The sequence below is a fragment of the Aplidium turbinatum genome, chromosome 5 (genome assembly GCF_918807975.1).
Source record: "Aplidium turbinatum chromosome 5, kaAplTurb1.1, whole genome shotgun sequence".
Classification (NCBI taxonomy): Eukaryota; Metazoa; Chordata; class Ascidiacea; order Aplousobranchia; family Polyclinidae; genus Aplidium; species Aplidium turbinatum.
In genome coordinates, this window is record NC_137476.1 from 31,501,014 (window position 1) to 31,522,374 (window position 21,361).

Here is a 21,361-nt window from a genome sequence, read left to right on the forward strand (position 1 = left end):
ATTCGAAGGAAATGTATTCTGCCGTACACCAGCTCAGTGGCCGAGTGGTTTCGGCTCTGGTAGATCTGAGATCGATTCCAGGTCGGGTCAAACCGAAGACTTTAAAAACGGTACCGATTGTGTTCTATCCTGCATAGCGCAGTGAGAATGAGTCGGGTAATAATGTGATAACATCGTAAACCTGATATAAATTAAAAATGAGCCCTGTCGCTAAAAGACCTTAGCTGTTGTAGAGCGACAATAAATAAAACCATAACATTATTATTCTGCCGTACATTGCAAAGGATTGGATAGTTGTTGGAATTGACAACTGTATCAACAAACTCAAACATATCGTCGATGAGTTTGAAGTTCCATGCAAATTTCATCGTATGTCTGTTGTGCAGTTGCGGGCATGTGGGACAAATTTAAACCATTTGTAGGCTACAACAATGACATTTTTCAAGACATTTTGGATGAGTTGGTGCATTTGACAAAAAGCCACACAGCAAACTTCAGCCGCAAACCAGAACGAACCACCCCATAATCTCTACACAAAGAATCATTGATTGCAACTTTCGAAAGGTTTTTCCAAATAGTTTTGTTATGATTTTTTTTGTGTGTTCCGGTAGCTACCTCCAACGGTTGCGCTTTGAGAACGTGGTTTTAGCAATTACTGAAATTTGTAAAGAATTGTTTGCGCTCTAGTAGGCCTATGACTCAAAACCGATTGAAAAGCCTAACTAGGGCCTAGGCTATACATGTTGTGCATCAATTCAGACGACGCAAAATTTTATTATTTGATGCTGTGATCCGTAACTTTGCATTGCAAAAAGTCCAGAAAGGGTTGAATTAAATCAGGGATGTCCAAAGTCTGGCCGCGGGCCAACTCCGGCCCACGAGACGTTTTTGTATGGCCCGCGCCTGTTGTTGTACAATGTGTTATTTTTGGCCTGGAGACACACAAAAATCATATAAATTCAACTTGCAGTTTTCAGAAAAATTATTGTGGCTGTTGGCCCGCGAACACTTATTATCAAATCTGGCTCGCATGGGAAAAAGTTTGGACACTCCTGAATTAAATGCTTGGTTGAATTATTTTCGTTGCCTGTATGCCTATTGTGTGTTTACAAAGCTTTCTAGACAAAATAGTTAGCCTCAATGGCATTTTTGCTGCAAGTGTAATCCAGTGATTATTATGATTTTTACATTGAACGAAGTTCTTTTCATGCTGAGGAAAGTAGGCTAATTTCAGCTTAACACGAACATGCAACGCAATATTTGCTAAAAAATATTATGGGGGCCAATTTTTCGTAGGCTATTGTTTTCCGACCAGTGTTGATTTCTCTCGGAGGCACTGGGGGAGACTCAGGTAAGTTGGCCCACTCTAAATAATTTTTTAAGTACAATAGTTATTGTGACGTATCATACGCATATCGTGAAAATGCTGTTGAAACTACCTTATCACCAGGTTGGGAAGCTCTAACAAGCAATATAAACATGTGAGCACGATTTTTGTAAGCTTATGAAAAATTACAATTTTTAATTTTTTTGGATTTCAGAATTTTTTAGATGTCGAGTGATTTTTTTCTTACTATGTAAGAAAGGTTATTTATTTACTGAGTGCAGCGCTAGGGCAGTTATTAAGGATCACTTTGACGGTGAAGCCGTTGTTAGAAGCTCGATAGTTTGACATAAATTTTAGTTTTTACAATATGGATGTCATGCAGGGAAGTTGGCCCATTTCGTGGGTGGGTAGCCTACGTTGGCCACCATGCCTTTATGAGGTATTATATGGAATCATAATGGACTAATTGATATGATGACTTATTTTTCAAGATTGAAGTATCAAGTATCCAAAGTAAGTAAATCGCGGCTTTACATCAGCATAAAGCAATCAATAACAATCATTCACTTCCTAACATCGTTTTTATGCCATAGATTGCGACAACTTATTCCTAACCCATATTGTAATGGTAAGTAATTGTTAAATTTATAATATCAAGAAAACCAATCGCGGAAATGTGTCTCAGCAGGTGTATGAAAAGGGCTAAAGATGTTGAGGAATGGTGTGAGTCAAAAGAAAAATATGCAACCACTTCTCAAGTGACGGTCTAAAACGTACCTCGCTTAGGAGATAGGCTACATTAAAAAATATTCCGATATTGGTACCCATGCAAAATAGGGTTTGTACTGCAAACAAGGTCCTACCTATTAGTATCGTTAGGAATATAAAGGCATGCCGTTTCAACTACATGATAGTTGATATAGTCTTCATTATTTTCGAAAGTTTATTTGGTGTACTTATGAAAATAAAGCTTTGGTAGAGAGTTTGCTTTGTTGAACCATAGAGAAATAAAACATAGTAACTTTAGCGGATTTAGCATACTTTATTTCACACAAAATATAACATAATTAAAATAAACTCAAACGTGTCGAAAACGTTTGGGTTTATTTTGTTTTAATTATGTTATATTTTGTGTGAAATAAAGTATGCTAAATCCGCTAAAGTTACTATGTTTTATTTCTCATGAAAATAAAGTTTACTGAGGTAAAATACTGCATTATAATACAGTAGTAGACTATATTATAAACCATACCGGTCAGTGGCGTAGCTAGGGGGGCGGACCGCCCCGGGCGGCACTTTCAGACAGGACGTTTTGTTTTTTTGTTGATAATGCAAAAGTACACGGAAAATAAAAGCAAACAGAATGGCAACGTTCAAAACAGTGGCGTAGCCAAGGGAGAGGAGGGGTTTGGGGGTTACAACCCCCCCTTTGGCACGCATGTGACGTTACGATATTGAGAATGATGCTTTCAATCTCTATGTCTCTAAAACAAAGTTTGCCTAATTTTAAACGAAACTCCATTAAAAGAGCGAGTTTTGCCAATACCAAACATTCAAATATCTCAGCCAGGAATGAGCAACAAGAAAACATAGAGACTTAGCTTTATTAAGTTACCAAAAAATTCCCAAAAAAACATGATCTTATCCTTTTGCTATGCCACCGGACAGCAAAATTTTACAGAAATATTTATACTTGGGGATTTATACCAATCCAAAGTAATTTTTCAAAATTTGCTGGGGGAGACCCCCCAGACCCCCCGCCGCTGGGTGTCGTCTTTGGCGAGGACGCCGTCGGGCTTCGCCCGCCGGCCCTTAAAACCCCCCTTTCAAAATTACTGGCTACGCTACTGGTTCAAAACATACAATAATTCCACTTTAAGTCAATAAAAAAATTTCATTTTTACATGCTTTTTCTTGAAGGGGCGGCAAAATCTGAATCCGCCCCGGGCGGCACATTCCCTAGCTACGCCACTGATACCGGTACATGAATGCATACAATGTATGTGTATGCCTGTATAAAACCAAGCAATAATTAGAAAGAAAGTAAAATTGAGGAGAAAGAGCTTTTCCACTGTTTAGTATACCAAGAGATGGACATGTTGGCCACGTGGCCAACTTACCTTCCATGGTGGACCAAACTACCTGCACAGTCGGGCAAGATGGCCCATTTTAATTTTTTCGGAAAATTTGAAAAATTACATAGCCTACGGTACCTAAGTATTGGTTTGATGCAAGAATATGTCCACTTCTAGAGTGATGAATTCTCTACTCTTCTATAGCATTTGCTTTAACATATGTTTTGTTATTAGCTCACAAATTCAATTTTACATTTTGCTGGGCCAACTTACCCGAGTCTCCTCTACACCTAATACCAGTGATGTACGCGCATACAAAAAATATTGACGCCGTCAGCGTAAACGTTCGAAAAACCATACGCCGTATGCGTCAACGTAACTTGTAAAAAAAGTTGGCGGCGTCAGCGCATACACTAGCGTAAACTAATTTTGTTTGCTAGGTGCCAAACATTCACACGGTATAAACCACTCGAAACAAACAAGTTTTATTTTGAATTTTCACGAAGATACACAAGCATCTGAAAGTGTTCATCTGACATTTTGCTGTGTTTTGGTTCCAATATGTTTTTGCTCATTGAAAACATTCTTTCAACTGCAGCGTTGGAAGGTATTGGCGTGTTGTAGCGAAAAAAATACATTGAAAAGTATGCGTTGACGCTATGCGCTAAAAAACCGCGAAAACTTTACGGCGTAGCCTCAAGTGCAAACTATCTAAAAAAATGTGGCCGCAAGCGTTAGCGTAAACAAAAAGTCTACGGCGCAAGTATGCGGCGTATACGTACATCTCTGCCTAACACACAGCAAACAACAGAGAATTTTGGAAAATTTTCATGCAAAAGGCAGTCAAAGCTTGGAATCAAGTGCGACAATAAAATAAATGGCTGCACTTCGTTCGATATCGTATCGCACACAAGCTTAATCATTCGCAGGTAAGCCAGGCGAAGACAAAATGAGACAGTAGCCTATGCTGTTGGGCGGCAAATATTTATCTTTCAAGTCCGCTTTACCTGGTTGAGACTCACTACGGCAGGGCTACTCAACTAATGTTAGCAAAGATCCATTTTGACAAGTTGAATATTTTTGTGGTCCGGTGAATATTTCATATGCAACCACGAAAATTAAACAACCAGTACCGTAGCCTACGAGCACCGAAACACTTTTCAGGTAGTATGTAACACGACTTGGATTTTTGTCTGACACAAACAAATAAAAAAGGAAAAAATGTATTGTGCTTCTTTTGCAGTGTGGCTGTGTGGATCGCACATCAGAGAAGACGGCAAAGCGTTGGGGGGTATGGGGGCGAAGCCCCCAGCTCCTTGGATAATCACAAAAAAATTCTTAATTTCTTAATGGAAATCTGTCGAGGCCCTAAAATGTGGCAATAAGGTTCTTCTTCCAGAACCCCGCGAGGTCCACCTTCAACACCCTGAAGGCCCGGATTCGGACCGCGGTCCGCCAGTTGAGTAGCCCTGCACTAGGGGATTGTTCGAATGTCATACGACATTTTTAGGTAAGTTTAGGCTAAGGCACCTGCAGCTAATAAGGCCCGCTAATTTTCAAACCTCAACATTTTCTAAATACTGCATAATTTTAAACGAAACTTGGAATGAGGATACTTTGGGTCTATCTAAACAACATATCTATGAAACAAGCTTCTAAGTAAAAGGAGTTGTGAAATATTAAAAAAATAAAAAAAATCTCAAGCGGGCCTTATTAGATGCATGCGTTGTGAATAAGGCCCGGTTTGAATTTGCACCAAAAGTGATAGAAAATGTGAAGAAAGGCGTTCTTCCCGGCTATCAGCACAAGGCTGATTACTCACTAGCACAGCGAGCTGCAGTGACGCTTCGCTAACCAGAACGGTGTAGCTTCCACGCCAGCCATTGAGACCTCCAATTAAACGTTTAAGTTATTTTGGCAGCCGATTGTAGCATCGAATAGACAGCGATAGACACGTGTTTCGCCCATGAGGCTGGGCTCATCAGTATCGCACCGTATTCTTGCCACTTGAGTAATCGACCGCCGCTTTACCAGTCAGTTTAACTCTTATTGTTGGCTCTTTCTTTCCACAAAGATAAGAGTTAAACTGACTGGTAAAGCGGCGGTCGATTACTCAAGTGGCAAGAATACGGTGCGATACTGATGAGCCCAGCCTCATGGGCGAAACACGTGTCTATCGCTGTCTATTCGATGCTACAATCGGCTGCCAAAATAACTTAAGTGATAGAAATAGACCGAGAGCCTACGACAGAAGATTTCACCCCATAAGGTACAAAAGGTTTGACCCCTTGAAGTTACTGGGGTCAACCATGTCACTCACAAAAAGTATGGAAGATTGACCGCACCGGGTGGATCTGGACCCTAGAGCCCCCTAAAAAGCCCAAAAAGGGGGTTAATTTCACCCCATAAGGTACATGGACCAAACTTGGTGAAAACGAAGTTCTATGTCAGGACATCACAAAAATATCAAATCTAACAATATTTTCGAGTGGAAAGGTGATGTAAGACTCCCCCCAAAGTGACCCCCCAGGGGGTTAATTTCACCCCATAAGGTACATGGACCAAAGTTGGTCAAAACGAAGTCTTATGTCAGGACATCACAAAAATATCAAATCTAACAATATTTTCGGGTGGAAAGGTGATGTAAGATGCCTTCAAAGTGACTTCCCTTAATGTGACCCCCTCGGAAGGTTTATTCCACCCCATAAGGTACATGGACCAAACTTGGTCAAAATGAAGTCTTATGTCAGGACATCACAAAAATATCAAATCTAACAATATTTTCGGGTGGAAAGGTGGTGTAAGATGACTTCAAAGTGACTTTCCTTAATGTGATCCCCTCGGAAGGTGTATTTCACCCCATAAAGTACATGGACCAAACTTGGTCAAAACGAAGTCTTATGTCAGGACATCACAAAAATATCAAATCTAACAATATTTTCGGGTGGAAAGGTGATGTAAGATGTCATCAAAGTGACCCCCAGAGGGTTTATTTCACCATAGAGTACATGGACCAAACGTGGTCAAAACGAAGTCTTCTAGGGCACCACAAAATATCAAATCTAACAATACTCTCAGTTGGAAAGGTGATAAAAGACCTACCCAAAAGTGAATCTCCTCCTATAGTTTAATTTACTTCATCCCTTTCTCGAACCAACCTTGGTGTAACGAAAGTGCTATGCCAGGACAGTACGAATGGATTAAATTTAAAAATATTTTTATATAGGTTTTGATGAAATACATTCACAAGCTGTCCCATGATGCATGAAATGGAACTATAGCCTACTTTACAAAAAGTTTTTGTATAAATCATATTAAGTCAATCGAAAAAAGGCAACAGGACATGACAATACATGGCTTTGTAACACCAAAAACAGAAAGTACGTAAGAAGCATATAGGCTACAGTAGCCAGAAAATTGATCCAAGATCTTGATACCACCACTAAATGTGGACTTAATCGAACAACTGACTATCCAAATCAAAACGTTTCGAAATGAATCATTTGGAACGTTAATTTAGGCAGTAATGAACATTTTCCAGCTGCTACAATAAATAACCCAATAAACCCAATGTAGTAAATTTTTGTTTAATGCCATTTGCTTCATGTCTCCAATCAGTTATTGTAACTGTTCATTCATAAACAGAGATTGTTTGTGTAAATGTAAACGGTAACTCAATTGGTTAGCGCGTCACTTCTGGAACGAAGAAGCTTCAAGATCAATAGCGGCGCTGGTTCGACTCTCGGGGTGTGCGCTTGAGCAACGCACGTTAAGGGCTGCTCTCCATTCAGCGGCATCTAATGGATGGAATAATTCCCCGACAACAAGCCTTCAACAATCGGAAACTTCACTCTGTCAATCTCGGTGACCGGGCCTGCGCCAGTGATTCAAAGCCTCTACAAGTATGCGAAACTGCCAGGATTAAGCTCTGCAAGAAGCTTTCCCAGTCCGAGGATAAAGATTCAATCAATCAATCAATCACTGGTGTCGCTTTTACTTTCTTCGTCTTATTCTTCAGATTCATACAATTCTCCTGTTATATACAGAGAAATAAAGACTGTACGAAACAATTGCTATTATGCACTACAGATATGCGTAACATACAATAGTAATTTTATTATCTTTTACAGACGTCTATTTTTCTTCGAATAATGCAACATTGCAACTTACTATTAACTGGAAAAAGTTCAACATTTATTTGTTATTTAGTGCACCCAGGCATTTTTCTCAAGATTGCAGAAACTATTGGTTATAGGTTCCTAAAACGAAACTTTACAGCCAGTTATTGGCTAATGTTTACAGTAAGAAAGTAAACGACTGATAGACCAGGAGAAAGTTTTATATTTATAAAGGGTAACCCAAGCGACATCCAATGCTGTTTACCTTCTTCTTGACTTTCCTGGATGAGATCAGATTCCACGCAGAGACATCTAAAGATGCTTTATACCTTTACCTTCAAACCACACCACTTTATAAGAACCTCCTTCTTCTTTCCAGCCATACTCTAGCAGCAACGTTGCTGCTTGTTCACTTCTAGTTGAAGATAACCACCATCTTGTGATGAGATGTGTGCGCCTTGTCTTCTGGAGAAGTACTCGTAAACAAAGTGGTAGAGTACTACTATCTACAGTAGCTTCTGGTATGCATGATATCCTTTCATTTTCTTTTTTGGGTTTGTAGCCGTCTAAAAACATTTGTAAACGGACTTCGTTGACATAATTAATTTTCTTGTTTTTGTACATGTTACACACAAAGTTCTCTATGGCGATGATAGTGTCTTCACTAATTTCTTTGTCGTGTCCGAGTTGGCTAAAAGCTGCCTGCGCTTCGTGGTTTCCTTGGAGTAATTTCAGCGGCCGCACTTTCCCTTTCCTGCTAAATGACGAGGTGTAATCAGAATCTGTAAAGGCATGATATGCAGGTAAACACTTGCAAATCGTCACTCCAAGTGCGGTAGGCCTATGCAGCTGGTTGATGTTGATGTACCGCTGCGTGTTATTGCTTTGCAAGCCAGCTTCTATCCATATCTTTAATGAAGGATCAAAAGTTCCATAGCAACCTAAGCCAATTACAAGACAGTCAGTGTCAGACGTGCGGATAACCACATTGCTTGGGGCTGGTACATCGCAGACAGCTTGCTTTATCTCTGTATATAGCCTAACAGGAGAATTGTATGAATCTGAAGAATAAGATGAAGAAGGTGAAAGCGACAGCAGTGACAATGAAGAATAAAGAAACGACCGTTTACATTTACACGAACAATCTCTGTTTATGAATGAACAGTTACGATAACTGATTGGAGACATGAAGCAAATGGCATTAAATAAAAATTTACTGCATTGGGTTTATTAGGTTATTTATTGTAGCAGCTGGAAAATGTTCATTACTGCCTAAACTAACGTTCCAAATGATTCATTTCGAAACGTTTTGATTTGGATAGTCAGCTGTTCGATTAAGTCCACATTTAGTGGTGGTATCAAGATCTTGGATCAATTTTCTGGCTACTGTAGCCTATATGCTTCTTGTGTACTTTCTGTTTTTGGTGTTACAAAGCCATGTATTGTCATGTCCTGTTGCCTTTTTTCGATTGACTTAATATGATTTATACAAAAACTTTTTGTAAAGTAGGCTATAGTTCCGTTTCATGCATCATGGGACAGCTTGTGAATGTATTTCATCAAAACCTATATAAAAATATTTTTAAATTTAATCCATTCGTACTGTCCTGGCATAGCACTTTCGTTACACCAAGGTTGGTTCGAGAAAGGGATGAAGTAAATTAAACTATAGGAGGAGATTCACTTTTGGGTAGGTCTTTTATCACCTTTCCAACTGAGAGTATTGTTAGATTTGATATTTTGTGGTGCCCTAGAAGACTTCGTTTTGACCACGTTTGGTCCATGTACTCTATGGTGAAATAAACCCTCTGGGGGTCACTTTGATGACATCTTACATCACCTTTCCACCCGAAAATATTGTTAGATTTGATATTTTTGTGATGTCCTCACATAAGACTTCGTTTTGACCAAGTTTGGTCCATGTACTTTATGGGGTGAAATACACCTTCCGAGGGGGTCACATTAAGGAAAGTCACTTTGAAGTCATCTTACACCACCTTTCCACCCGAAAATATTGTTAGATTTGATATTTTTGTGATGTCCTGACATAAGACTTCATTTTGACCAAGTTTGGTCCATGTACCTTATGGGGTGGAATAAACCTTCCGAGGGGGTCACATTAAGGGAAGTCACTTTGAAGGCATCTTACATCACCTTTCCACCCGAAAATATTGTTAGATTTGATATTTTTGTGATGTCCTGACATAAGACTTCGTTTTGACCAACTTTGGTCCATGTACCTTATGGGGTGAAATTAACCCCCTGGGGGGTCACTTTGGGGGGAGTCTTACATCACCTTTCCACTCGAAAATATTGTTAGATTTGATATTTTTGTGATGTCCTGACATAGAACTTCGTTTTCACCAAGTTTGGTCCATGTACCTTATGGGGTGAAATTAACCCCCTTTTTGGGCTTTTTAGGGGGCTCTAGGGTCCAGATCCACCCGGTGCGGTCAATCTTCCATACTTTTTGTGAGTGACATGGTTGACCCCAGTAACTTCAAGGGGTCAAACCTTTTGTACCTTATGGGGTGAAATCTTCTGTCGTAGGCTCCCAGACTAGGTATATTTTCAAAAGTGATTTTCATAATAACAACACCACAAAACAACTTCTAATCGGCAACACAAGCACAGAACTAATAAGTAAATACACAGAGACAACTATTCCCTCCTTTCCCATGCTTCATTTTTTTCAAAGCGACATGGTGTTTTTAGATGTGTTAGGGATACTAAAGTATTTTGATACTGAAATTATGATATTTCCATTGCAATAAAACATTGGATTAATGGTGTAACAAGAATTTTTTGGGTTACTCAAGTCTTTAACCGTCACTTTCTTAACTAGGGGTGCACAACGGTACAATTTTCCTACCTCGTGCCCATGAGCCTTATTACCAACATTAGCCTAGTCGTGATCATCATTATCAGTCTTGCTTTAATTAGAAAAAAAGTTCAAATTTATTGGTTTTACTGCATCAGCATGCACATATCTTTCACATAAAATGCAAAAAAACCGAAGTCAAAGCCGTTTGTTAACTCCAGAGCAGTCTAAAATATGTGAAAATTAAGAAAACCACTCAATTTCAGTCCCCCCAAACTTCAACTTTCCGTAACTCAAAAAGTTGTAAACTTGAGGCTGTGAAACTTTACCAGTCAGTCTCAATTCACCATGGCAGCAACCAGAGATTTCACTTTTGTTTAAAAGATTTGTAACAACGGAGATCTCGAGGGTGGGCCTTATTACCGGCCGGGCCTTATTAGCTGCAGATGCCTTATTAAAAAATTGTCGTTTGCACCATTGTACGTGGCATAATCTGATCAGTGCCGGTCTTGGGGTATTTCGGGCCCTGTTCGGAATATGCTTTGCAGGCCCCAATGACAATGATCCAATTCAGTAGCGTAGCTAGGTATTTTGAAAAGAGGGGGGGGGGGAGTTGACGGCCGAAGCCTGGCGTCGTGTTCGCCGAAGGCGACACCCAGACAACCTTAACCCAGAAAATTTGTGAAAAATTACTTTTGAATTTGGTGCATTCTGAGAGCATGTTGAACAAAAATTTAGGTATGATTATTACTGTAAAATGGTGCTGTCCGGTGGCATAGCAAAAGGATAAGATCATGTTTGATCTTATCCTTCATGAAATGACAAACATTACTGTATTTTCTGAGTAATTTGCGGGCACTGTGCGATCGCACGGTTTGCGCACCCCAAAGACCGGCACTGATCTGATATTGTATAGCATGTATAGATTTAACGCAATGAGTGACTATCAGATTTATCCCTGGGCAAATTTCGCTCCACCACCACGGAATGTAAGGCGAGCTCCAATGCTGCCTTGAGAAGCGGGAGGAATATTTAGTGAAGGAGCAAGTGATAAAACGTTCTGACAAGATCGAAAATTTGGCAAAACTTGATGACGCGTTATCGAAGCAAAGTGACCGGACTAACAAAATCACACACAGGGTAAGGCTATGAAAATTTTTCGAAGTTCATAAAAATTAATCTCTGTCTAAGAGTTAGAACTTTTGCTAGTTTGCAAAGTTAGCCAGTTCACCTAATTTGTTTATCAATTAAGTCACCATGAGACGAGCGGCTCGAGCAAGATTAACTCTGGTGCATATCTTAGGACGGTGCGTTAGAGATTTGAGTAGGGGCTATTCGAACGCAATTACTTACTATGCTTTGAAGGAATGTCAGTATTGCTACAATGCAAGGCTCTTTTAAAGTAGAAGGTTTAGGCTGCAGAAAACGTCATATACCATACACGTAGGCCATGTTATTTTGCAGCAGACTGATGGTTAAAGCCCGTGGTGCAAAAAGCTAGCGTAACTTTTTCTACCTTAAATTATTCTCAACTTTTGGCACTCCGTTAGATCATCATTTTTCTGTATAAACGTAGTAGGCTATATCAGCATATGTCCTATCCCAATAGAAGGTAAAAGCAGTCAAAAGAAGATACCGGTATGTCAAAATATTTTGTTGATAACTTTTGACATCTATTGTAATTGAAGCCCATGTTGCAAAGCAATGATCAATTGATCATCATCATTTTCAGCCTGTGAGAGCCCACTGCAGAGCGTAAGCCTTCCCCTTTTCATGCCAATTTACATGATTATGTGCTAGTTGGTACCAATTGGTTGTATTGCATTGTTTGACAATGTCGTCCCTCCATCTCACTTTTGGTTTTCCTTTCTTTCTTTTGGTGTCCACGTTGTTAATTTTTTTAGTCCATCTATTATAATACCGATATAAACTTTGTCTTGGACGACAATCTTTGCACCCGCTTAAAGTGTCCTACCATGCTTTCAATAAGCGTCGTACCAAACAAAGTCATTTCGATTATCGTGCAGGTGCTTTCATTGCTGAACAGAAAAGGTTGAAATGCCTAAAAGTGCAGTGCCTACTTTGCTCATTCATGACCCCGTTCGAAAAAGTTTCACCCAGGCCAAAACTTTTTATAGCCCTGATACTTTTATTCAGCAGTCACTGGACTAACTGAGCACAATGAATGGAACGTATCTGCAATTTGAACACGAAACTATTAGAAACGAGTCGACACTTGCAAAAGATACTGTAGCCTACCTGGAACGCAGACTGGTGCGAATCCACACTACGGGGTCTAATTGACTAATATGACTATGAGTAAAAGCTCGCTTCTTCCATTCCAGTATGCATAAGTGGAGTCCAGCTTTCTCAGCGCCCTGCAAAACTTGAGTATCCCACTGCTAGGCTTCAAACGAGTGCAGAGTTTGTGGAACCGAAGGACGCCAACCTATCCTTTTTCCCTCTACCCTAAATTCCCAAAAACGTTTTCACATGAACGAGGCAAAGTTAAACGCACCACTAATTCATCCCCCTGAGCTCTTGCCGTTCTATTGTAAGTACTCAGCCTTGTACTGACGCCAGGGAGATCACTCCTTGTTCAGAGTGAGCTGCATATGTCGTTTAATTCATGCAAACTAAACATTTTTATACTTTGGGGGTTCATAAATTACGTGACTTTCTTCAAGTTAAAATTTTCCATTACCGTACCACAATCAATCAAACAAACTATCTGATCTTGAATGCTAAGAGAAACCGTTTTGGTAAAACGCTATTTTCTGATACAAATGAGTTTCCAGAATTGTTGAGTAGGAATGATACTAAACGCTTAAAAAAGATTTCACATTCGAACATATCTTTAAAATGAGCAGTAGCGGTGGTTACAAAGAATTTTTATTTGTTGCTGTAATCTGGTCAATAAAATGTAGTTACGTCCAAGCAGTGATATCCACAGTCCGGCATTGGTTCTATGGCAAGTTACAATGTAAACTTTTAGAAGAAATGTCCTCATGATCATACAAATGTCATAACATACAAAGGCATTTTACATTAGTGTTAACCAGAAATTTCAGAAAATTTGTCCTCTAAAGGGCACCCGCGATGTACCTTTCACCTGTCTTCAATCTGAATTGCAAATGCACTTAATTTGGCGTTAAAAAGCATTGCTGTAGATAAAATACACAGACTCTGGCAGTTTTCAAAAAAAAAATTGAGAGTTCTCAATGTGAAAAGACCAGTTCTGAGTTTCAAATTGTTGGTTCGTTTAAAAGTCAGATTTGTTGATAATCTTATACACGGCGAGCGCTCCTTCGCTCCACTGGCGATCCGCTTTGACGGTGCTTCATTCCTCTTGGAGGAAAGTCTCTGGGTGGTGCTCTTGAGATGGGCGGAGAACCAGCTGGGCGACTCGATGTATATCTGGACGAACGAGAAGGGGGGACATCGCTGTGCCCTGCATACGCTGAACGGGAACCTCAAAAATGTAAAACAGAAGTTTAAATCGTGTTCAATAGTGATTAGTGATTGACAAATGGATTTGGAAACCGATGACATTAGACAAGTTGACTAACGAAGATAAACTGACAAATTTCCATTTTCAAATGCTTGAGATTCAATTGTTATCTGTTCAAAGTACAAGATATCCCTCAAAGCAAAATCTACTGAAAATGGCTGATAAAATCTAGTCAAATTTGGATTTTGTTTTACCATTAACTTTGCATCAGTCAATAGCATCTTTACAAACACAATGGAAAATGATACTGATAAAGTACACCAGCCAGCGGTACTTGTCAGCCTGATAAACCTATGATGCATGAAGCTGTCCAGACAGCTGCATTGTTGGCTGATTTAAATTACAATCCGATGAGGCAAGGTCTTCAACCAAAACAGTTTAAGCAAATATCTAAGTCATAATTCAAAATCAAATCAATCCTGAGTGAGCAGTGGAAAACTTTTTGAAACTAATGGACTAGTCTCAATTGGACAAATGTCAATTCAGTTGTACACTATGAATCTTTACAGAAATATTGGAATTTTGTGACAGAAGATTTCATTCAGAAAAACCTTGGATATATCTGCATTAATTTAAACTCACACACTCAAGAATATCCTGCTCTATACTTGTACTAGAAAAACATAATTTGATCCACGGAGCATTTAAAATTCACACCCTCTATGATCAAGTCATATTTGTAGTAGGAACCAGATCACTTCCAATCAGGGCTTGTATTGGAATATTTATCCCAGGGTCTCATTAATTTCCACAGCTTCTATTTTGACTCATGACAATATTCTGATGACTAATCTCCTTAAATAATAAAAGACCTGCCCAAAATACCTCTTGCATGTTTAACAAGATTACATTTAATCTTCCAATACAATTAAAAACCATTTACTGTTTGTTGAGTTAACTGTGTCATTCAAGTGCGGTGGTGCTACTCTCATGTAGGACACCAACACGCCAGGCATTTAACAGATAATGAACAGAAGCTTCATACTGTGATTTGACAAACCTAAAATTTACCCAAGCAAACTTCTTCGGGATACCAATGATAATCCTCTAAGAAAATTTGGCTTTTTGTATGTCCCTAGAGATGGCAGCAGAGCTTGTATCCCTTAGCAGCATCTCATATTGAGAACAGCCAGTTCTTTTTATGCAGTTTTGATGTCTTTGAAACCACTCTCCCAACAAAGTCATAGCTGATTGCAAATTTCTGTTTGTAACAATTACTGTACAATGTACATGTAAAAATGAAACAGGGCAAAATTGCAATGTTCAAAACCCAAAATAATTAAACTCTTGTTTTTATTACTGGTGCTAGGATTTAGTGTTTCAATATGACTGTAACAGCAATGCCATCATTTCGTTGATAACGAAACAAGTATTTTCACAAAACCACACTGACGATGAATAATGTATTACTTTGGTAGCTTCAGATATCTGGAGTAAAATAAACCTATCCCAGTTTTGATTGAAGCTCATGAATAATATTTTTTTAAACTTTAGCAAAAAGCAACCTGAAATTAAACATCTCTTTCAAGAAAAACTGTGCAATGATGCAAAAATCCTCAGCTCTTCAAAAAATGTAACATTGTTTTGTCTACAATTGTGAGATCAAATAGAATAAGAATAAACAACTCATACTTTGTATACTCCAATTTTTCCACAATGCTATCCACAGTAAACTGTAAAAGTATAAATAATTGTTTTATACCTGGACCACGATCTTGACCATTAGCCTGGCGGCCACCACGACTGCCACCCGATTCATATCTTGAAGCCTCACGACTAGAATATTCTTGAGATCGATTCGAAGAGTATTCACTTCTGCGTATGGGTGGGGACTTGTAACCACTCGACCTTGAACTATGATAAGTAGCAGGGCGCTCTCGAGGCGGAGAGGATTCAATCCTTCCTCGACTACGAATGGGTGCAAACTCTGGAGACAAATCACGATGAGCCTTTCCACGAGTAGGAGCTGGAGGTGAATAGTTCCTCATGTTACTTTCTCCATAGCCACCACGACTGTTTATCACTGGAGAAAAATCTCGAACTCTTGTGCTTTGACGTACAGCAGGTGGGGAAAATTCTCTGTAAGTGTCTCCCACTCTGTAAGTTTTAGCAGGCACTGGACTCTCGTCACGATAAACAGTTCGCCCCACTGGGCTTCGAGACCTGCCACGACCAGAAGTCTCATAACGATTGCTGCTGTAATTATCTCTTGTTGACACACTTCCATATCCACGAGAGCTTTCCTCTCTGCGGCTATCAACATATCGATCATCGCCATAACTTTTTCGACTTGAATACCTATCATCAGCATATCTGCTTCCAACATCTTCATAATCATTGTCTTGACGTCTGCTGTTGTAACCACCTGGTCTTCCGCTACGAGAACTATCATTGTAACCACCTCTTTTGTCACCATAGCTACCCCTACTGCTGTGACCAAGTCTTGTCGAATCAAATCCGCCTCTTCTTGAATCCCCATAAGTACGACCTCGCCCACGATAACTTCCTTGATAGCCATCACTCGATTGCCGCCGTCCACTTGAGTATGATCCTCTACCTCGGGACTCATACCGAGAATCTGATCTCCCACGATCTCCTCCTCTTCCACCTCTAAAACTTCCTCGACGAGGTCGATCACCTACATTGCCTTGTTTTTCTGCTTTTCGCACAGTTACACATCTTCCCATGATTTCCACTCCATGCATTCTACGAATGGCATCATCAGCAGCATCCTGCTCTTGAAAAGAAATAAAACCAAAGCCTCTTGATTGATTTGTTTCATGGTCCTTCATCACCATCACTTGAGAAATTTCTCCAAACATACTAAATGCCTTTACCAAGTCCCCTTCATCACAGTCATGATCAAGTCCACCAACAAAAATTCTTGCTACAACATCATCTGGGTCCATGACTACAGTATACTCAGAGACACAGTTGTAAAGTAAACTAATTGTATCTATTGAGACAAATCAATTAGATGCTGTCAATCTGAGCTTTCATCCAGCAATATTGCTCACAAACTCAGTTTTAAAAAAATCAAGGATTCAAATTACTGGGCACAAACGTTTGACTAAGTAGATATTGCATTAACTTGCTTCATCAGTAAAGAGCAAATTATAACATGCAGGCATATAGTTGTATATATCACAAATATGTATTTCCTCGATTTATTGCAATGACCAATAACCTGCTTATTGTTGAAATACTAAGCAAAATATAAACCTGTTTTCCGCAAGCACTTTTCGTGCACCGGTATGTGACTGACTATGCTACTATTAACACAGTCTTTTCAGAATGTTAATCAAACACATAGCATCTGAATGCCGGCAATGACTATTCATACCAGATCACTTCAAAACATTTACGTTGTATCCACTTGACAAAATATCAGAGCAGCACCAACTAATTTAAGCTACAAAATGGAAGAGTTGCAAGTGAGTCTTGTTTATCTGAAGTGCATTTAGACGGAACACTACCACGCAGAACAATATCGGAATTCTTCAAATGCAAGCATTTCCTTCCAGGAAACTTCAATTCCAAAAACCGTAGTGGGAGCCTATCTTCTGCCTATCCCAATCACATCTTAATGTGAATACTGTATTGACTATGAGAAACTTTTATTGCAACGAAAAACAATTATTTTATTGCTACATTGTACATGGAGTATAAGTGGTACCTTTGAAACTGGTTTTTATTAGTCCTACTCAATAGGCTATTTGCCAAATATTCTGGCAGAAATATATCTTTTGTTATTCACTTTCAGTGATTGCTAGTCATGCTTGAATGTTTCCAGCCAATAACAAGTTAATAATGTGAAAGTAAAGAAATTTTAACCAGTGGGGAAAACAACAATCCTTGCATCATATTGACAAAAGTATTGCTGTTAACTAATTTAATTTGCTGTTTAATAAAACTGATCAATTTAATGATAGAGATTCTTTAGAGACACAGGTTAGTGGATTAGACATTTTACTTAACTATAAGGTGCATGTTTATAGTACAGCACTGTAACCATTGCAGATATGAGTTGCTTTCAGCTTTGCAAAGCAGACAATGTCGGTGGAGCTGAGTACATTATTACTCTGAATTCATTTCCCTGCATCAGAAACAAGATTCAGTGACACTTTACAAAAATCATTAGTATGACCCAACACCAACAGGGTATTAAACCCATGCCTATCAATTCAGAGGTGGACACTCTAACCACATAGATAACAAGCTGGTCCAAGTTCTACACAGTCAGCTTTCTTTTTGTTCAGCAAGGCGGCTACTATTCCGAAAAGTTTAAGCTTTGAAATCCAGCACTGTCTGCTTTTAGGAACTGGCTGTGCAAAAAATGCAGCTCTGATCAAAATGAAGTCATCGATCGGGCTATACTAAATACAGATTCCAGAACAGTAGCATGGGAAACTGTCTAACAAACAACGTTCAATGTTGGTAAAAAATAGATTTTCTTGGACACAAAGCCAGATTCTCCAACTGCAAAAATGCAGCAAAGGACACAAATCTTTATCCAGCTTTAAATACTTGGTTCATGACATTACACTGTATTCTTTCATTCAATTGTTAACAGTGCAATAAGATTTGGTGCAACCAATATTACAGTAGAAACCATTATTGTAAAAATGACGCTTAACATCGTATTACCACTGTCATTGCTAAGTCACTAGTAGTAACTCGACTTGAATTTTTGAGAAAGTGTTGAGGAGTCCGGGAGTCGAAGCCCCCCAGCAACTAGGATAATCACAGCAAAAATTGCTTCCTCCCAGTAAAAATCTGTTTAAAAAAGCACTGAAACGTGGTAATGAGGTTATTCTTCCAAAAGCTCAAGGTCCACCATCAACACCCAGAAGGTCCGGATTCGGACCGCGGTCCGCCAGTTGAGTAGCCCTGGTCTATAACTTTATGCCGCAGTCCGAATCTCTAGACCGCAAGGCACAAATGATGCAACGGAAGGCCCAAACAATGCAAGACCTGAATACTGCTATGCATGAATGATGGCATGCAACCTATTTCGTCCCCTGAACACTTCATACCCCCATTTCATACCCTGAAAAGATCGAGAGAAAAAATAGAACAAAGCCGAAATCGCTGATCGAAGTTTACGCAAACATTTAAAAATTTTCCACAAAATAAGTGTGAAATTTTCTTTGTAATTTTGTCTAGAAATGTTAGTTAGAAGTGAATAGATCATTGCAGTGTGGTAGCTAGCATTCATTTGTAATGGAGGGGCTACAATAGGGTGTAACACTTTACACACTTTTTTTACAAATTGCTACAGGCTAGTTATTGTGGTTTGCAAAATGACCTAACTTGATCAAGGGGGAAAAAAATTAAAAAAAAAAAATCATTTAAGCAGGCCACACTCCCCATTTTTGTGGCAAAACCCCAATAACCCCACTATTTGCTATATCTCATCCCACGATGGAGGTAGAGAGCTAATTTTGCCACCAAAAGATGCAGAATACGAAAGTTTATATCCAACTTATCAATGTACCATAGCCCTACACCCTTTAGTTTTTTCTATAATTGAGAAAAACTGTTTTTGACAGTAAACTTTGCATCTTTCGTAACCAAATGCTTGTATTTCAGATCATGGCTTAGATCAGGGCTTCTCAAACTATGGGTCGCGACCCCAAATGGGGTCGCGTAATGAAATTTTGGGGTCGTAATGAAATAGTTTAATTTAGTCTAGTGCCGGTAGGTTGTAGTCTTGCCATGATGTCAATTGACCGCAACCGTTAGTGTGAAATGTCGAACGATAAAATATAACCAATCGTAACAATTGATGCATCGTTACGCTATCATTGCACCGCTCGCATTATGATTTCAGAGTAGCCTAGCAACTAGCTTCTGAAGGAACCTAGACTAAAGTTTAAAGCAGTTACAAGATTAATTGACTATGGATCAGTGGTTAGGTAGATTCATGTGGTAACAATGGAAGCACAAAGAAAACAATAGATAAGTCAGAAACAAAATAAAAATATAGTGATCATAATGATCCGTTTTAATGTCATTAACGTGGATGTCCCTATAATGGGGTCGCATAGAAATATATTTTTCAAAATGGGGTCGCAGAACAAAAAAGTTTGAGAAGCCCTGGCTTAGATGAATGTCCCATTACAGATAGCCTTTATTCAAACTCACAACTGTGTAACTAGTAAAGTCATTGAACAGAAGATAGTATTGTTGTTCTCAAACTTTTTCACAGAATTGAATCAGTATAATTTTACAAGTGTCCTTCACCAATATACAGCACTGGTATACAAAATTTTATGATGTTGATCTCAAAATTGATTACAAAGATGTAAGAAGTCGAATAATGAATTTTCCCCAGGTCACCAAAATAATGCTTTTAAGCTGGTTAAGTAATTACCTCAGGTTTTAAAACTGCTGGTGTTAAATATCACGTCAAAATATACTCAGCAATATGTCTGTGATAGAAACTCTTTCAGCATTACTTAAATGTATATACTAGACTAGCCGAATCGGACTGTAGCCGAATAGGGAACTAGCCGAATCGGACTAGCCGAAACAGGCCATTTCGCCCCTGCACAGACCATTGGAGAACAAAGGTTATTTGCTCTTGTCCAATGTCTTCAAGAGTTCATCCAAAAGAGCTAAAACTTCTTTTAGATCAGCGCTCAGAACGTAACATGATGATTGGTGGTGTTGATGTGGCTGTCAGTCACAAAAATTTGAAGCAAATACAAAACAGAACTCTCAGAACTTGCCATAAACACGCTAGTGATGAATTTGATCTTACTAATAACAGTGATGAATTAGAGACATCTTTTGAAAAGGAATTGCCAAAGTCATCATCCAGTGAATTTGAGTGTATGAGTGGCAGTGCAGAGGAAATTGCTTCAACATCATCACACCTTGTGAGTTCTAATGTTTGTAAATTAACAGACAAAAGACTTGCATCCCAGTGCCGTACAAGGTTCATCGGTTGTCCTAAAAATGAGAAGCTTCATGAAAGCATGTAATGCTTCTGAGCCAGCGAAGAAATGCTTCATTGACCACAGTGAGAAATGGCTGAACCCAAAGACAGCTGCGCTGGGAGCACTGCATGCCAACATTGATGTATCTAGGATTTCAACAGCAAAAAAAGCAGACACCAAAGCTCTGTTGTGGTCAAACCGTCCGCTGGCAGCATTTATGGATGCAACTTCTGCATTTTCACCATATCTGACAGCAGGGAGTAAGGATGATTAGGAAGTGTTTCGAAACAACAATACTTCTTGTGATTGATTGATAGGCCACGTGAAGGAAACAATTAACAGCAAAAAGATCCGTGACACAAGTGAGTTGACATAAAGACAAAGAGTTACATTAACAATGCATACTATTCGCAATGAGAAATTAACAGGACAATGTACTTTGTCTAGCACAGTGGTTCTCAACCTTTTTGTCTTGGTGGGACCCCTTTTGGTGCCTTCGAAGCAGTCGCAGACCCCTAAAAATTTCTATTTGAAATTTTGGTATATCGCGTCTTATGGAATCATA

The 21,361-nt window shown here is 39.1% G+C and overlaps 1 protein-coding gene across 1 annotated transcript; it reads right to left on the minus strand.

The window, feature by feature from the left end:
* Positions 1-13,193: 13,193 nt before the first annotated feature.
* On the minus strand, positions 13,194-16,803 carry LOC145770392 (uncharacterized). The gene is made up of 2 exons (XM_082582025.1): positions 15,555-16,803; positions 13,194-13,813 (listed from the first exon to the last, which is right to left on the minus strand). Exons 1-2 carry the CDS (start codon positions 16,759-16,761, stop codon positions 13,629-13,631), a joined length of 1,392 nt encoding a protein of 463 aa, XP_082438151.1. The 5' UTR covers positions 16,762-16,803; the 3' UTR covers positions 13,194-13,628.
* Positions 16,804-21,361: the final 4,558 nt, after the last annotated feature.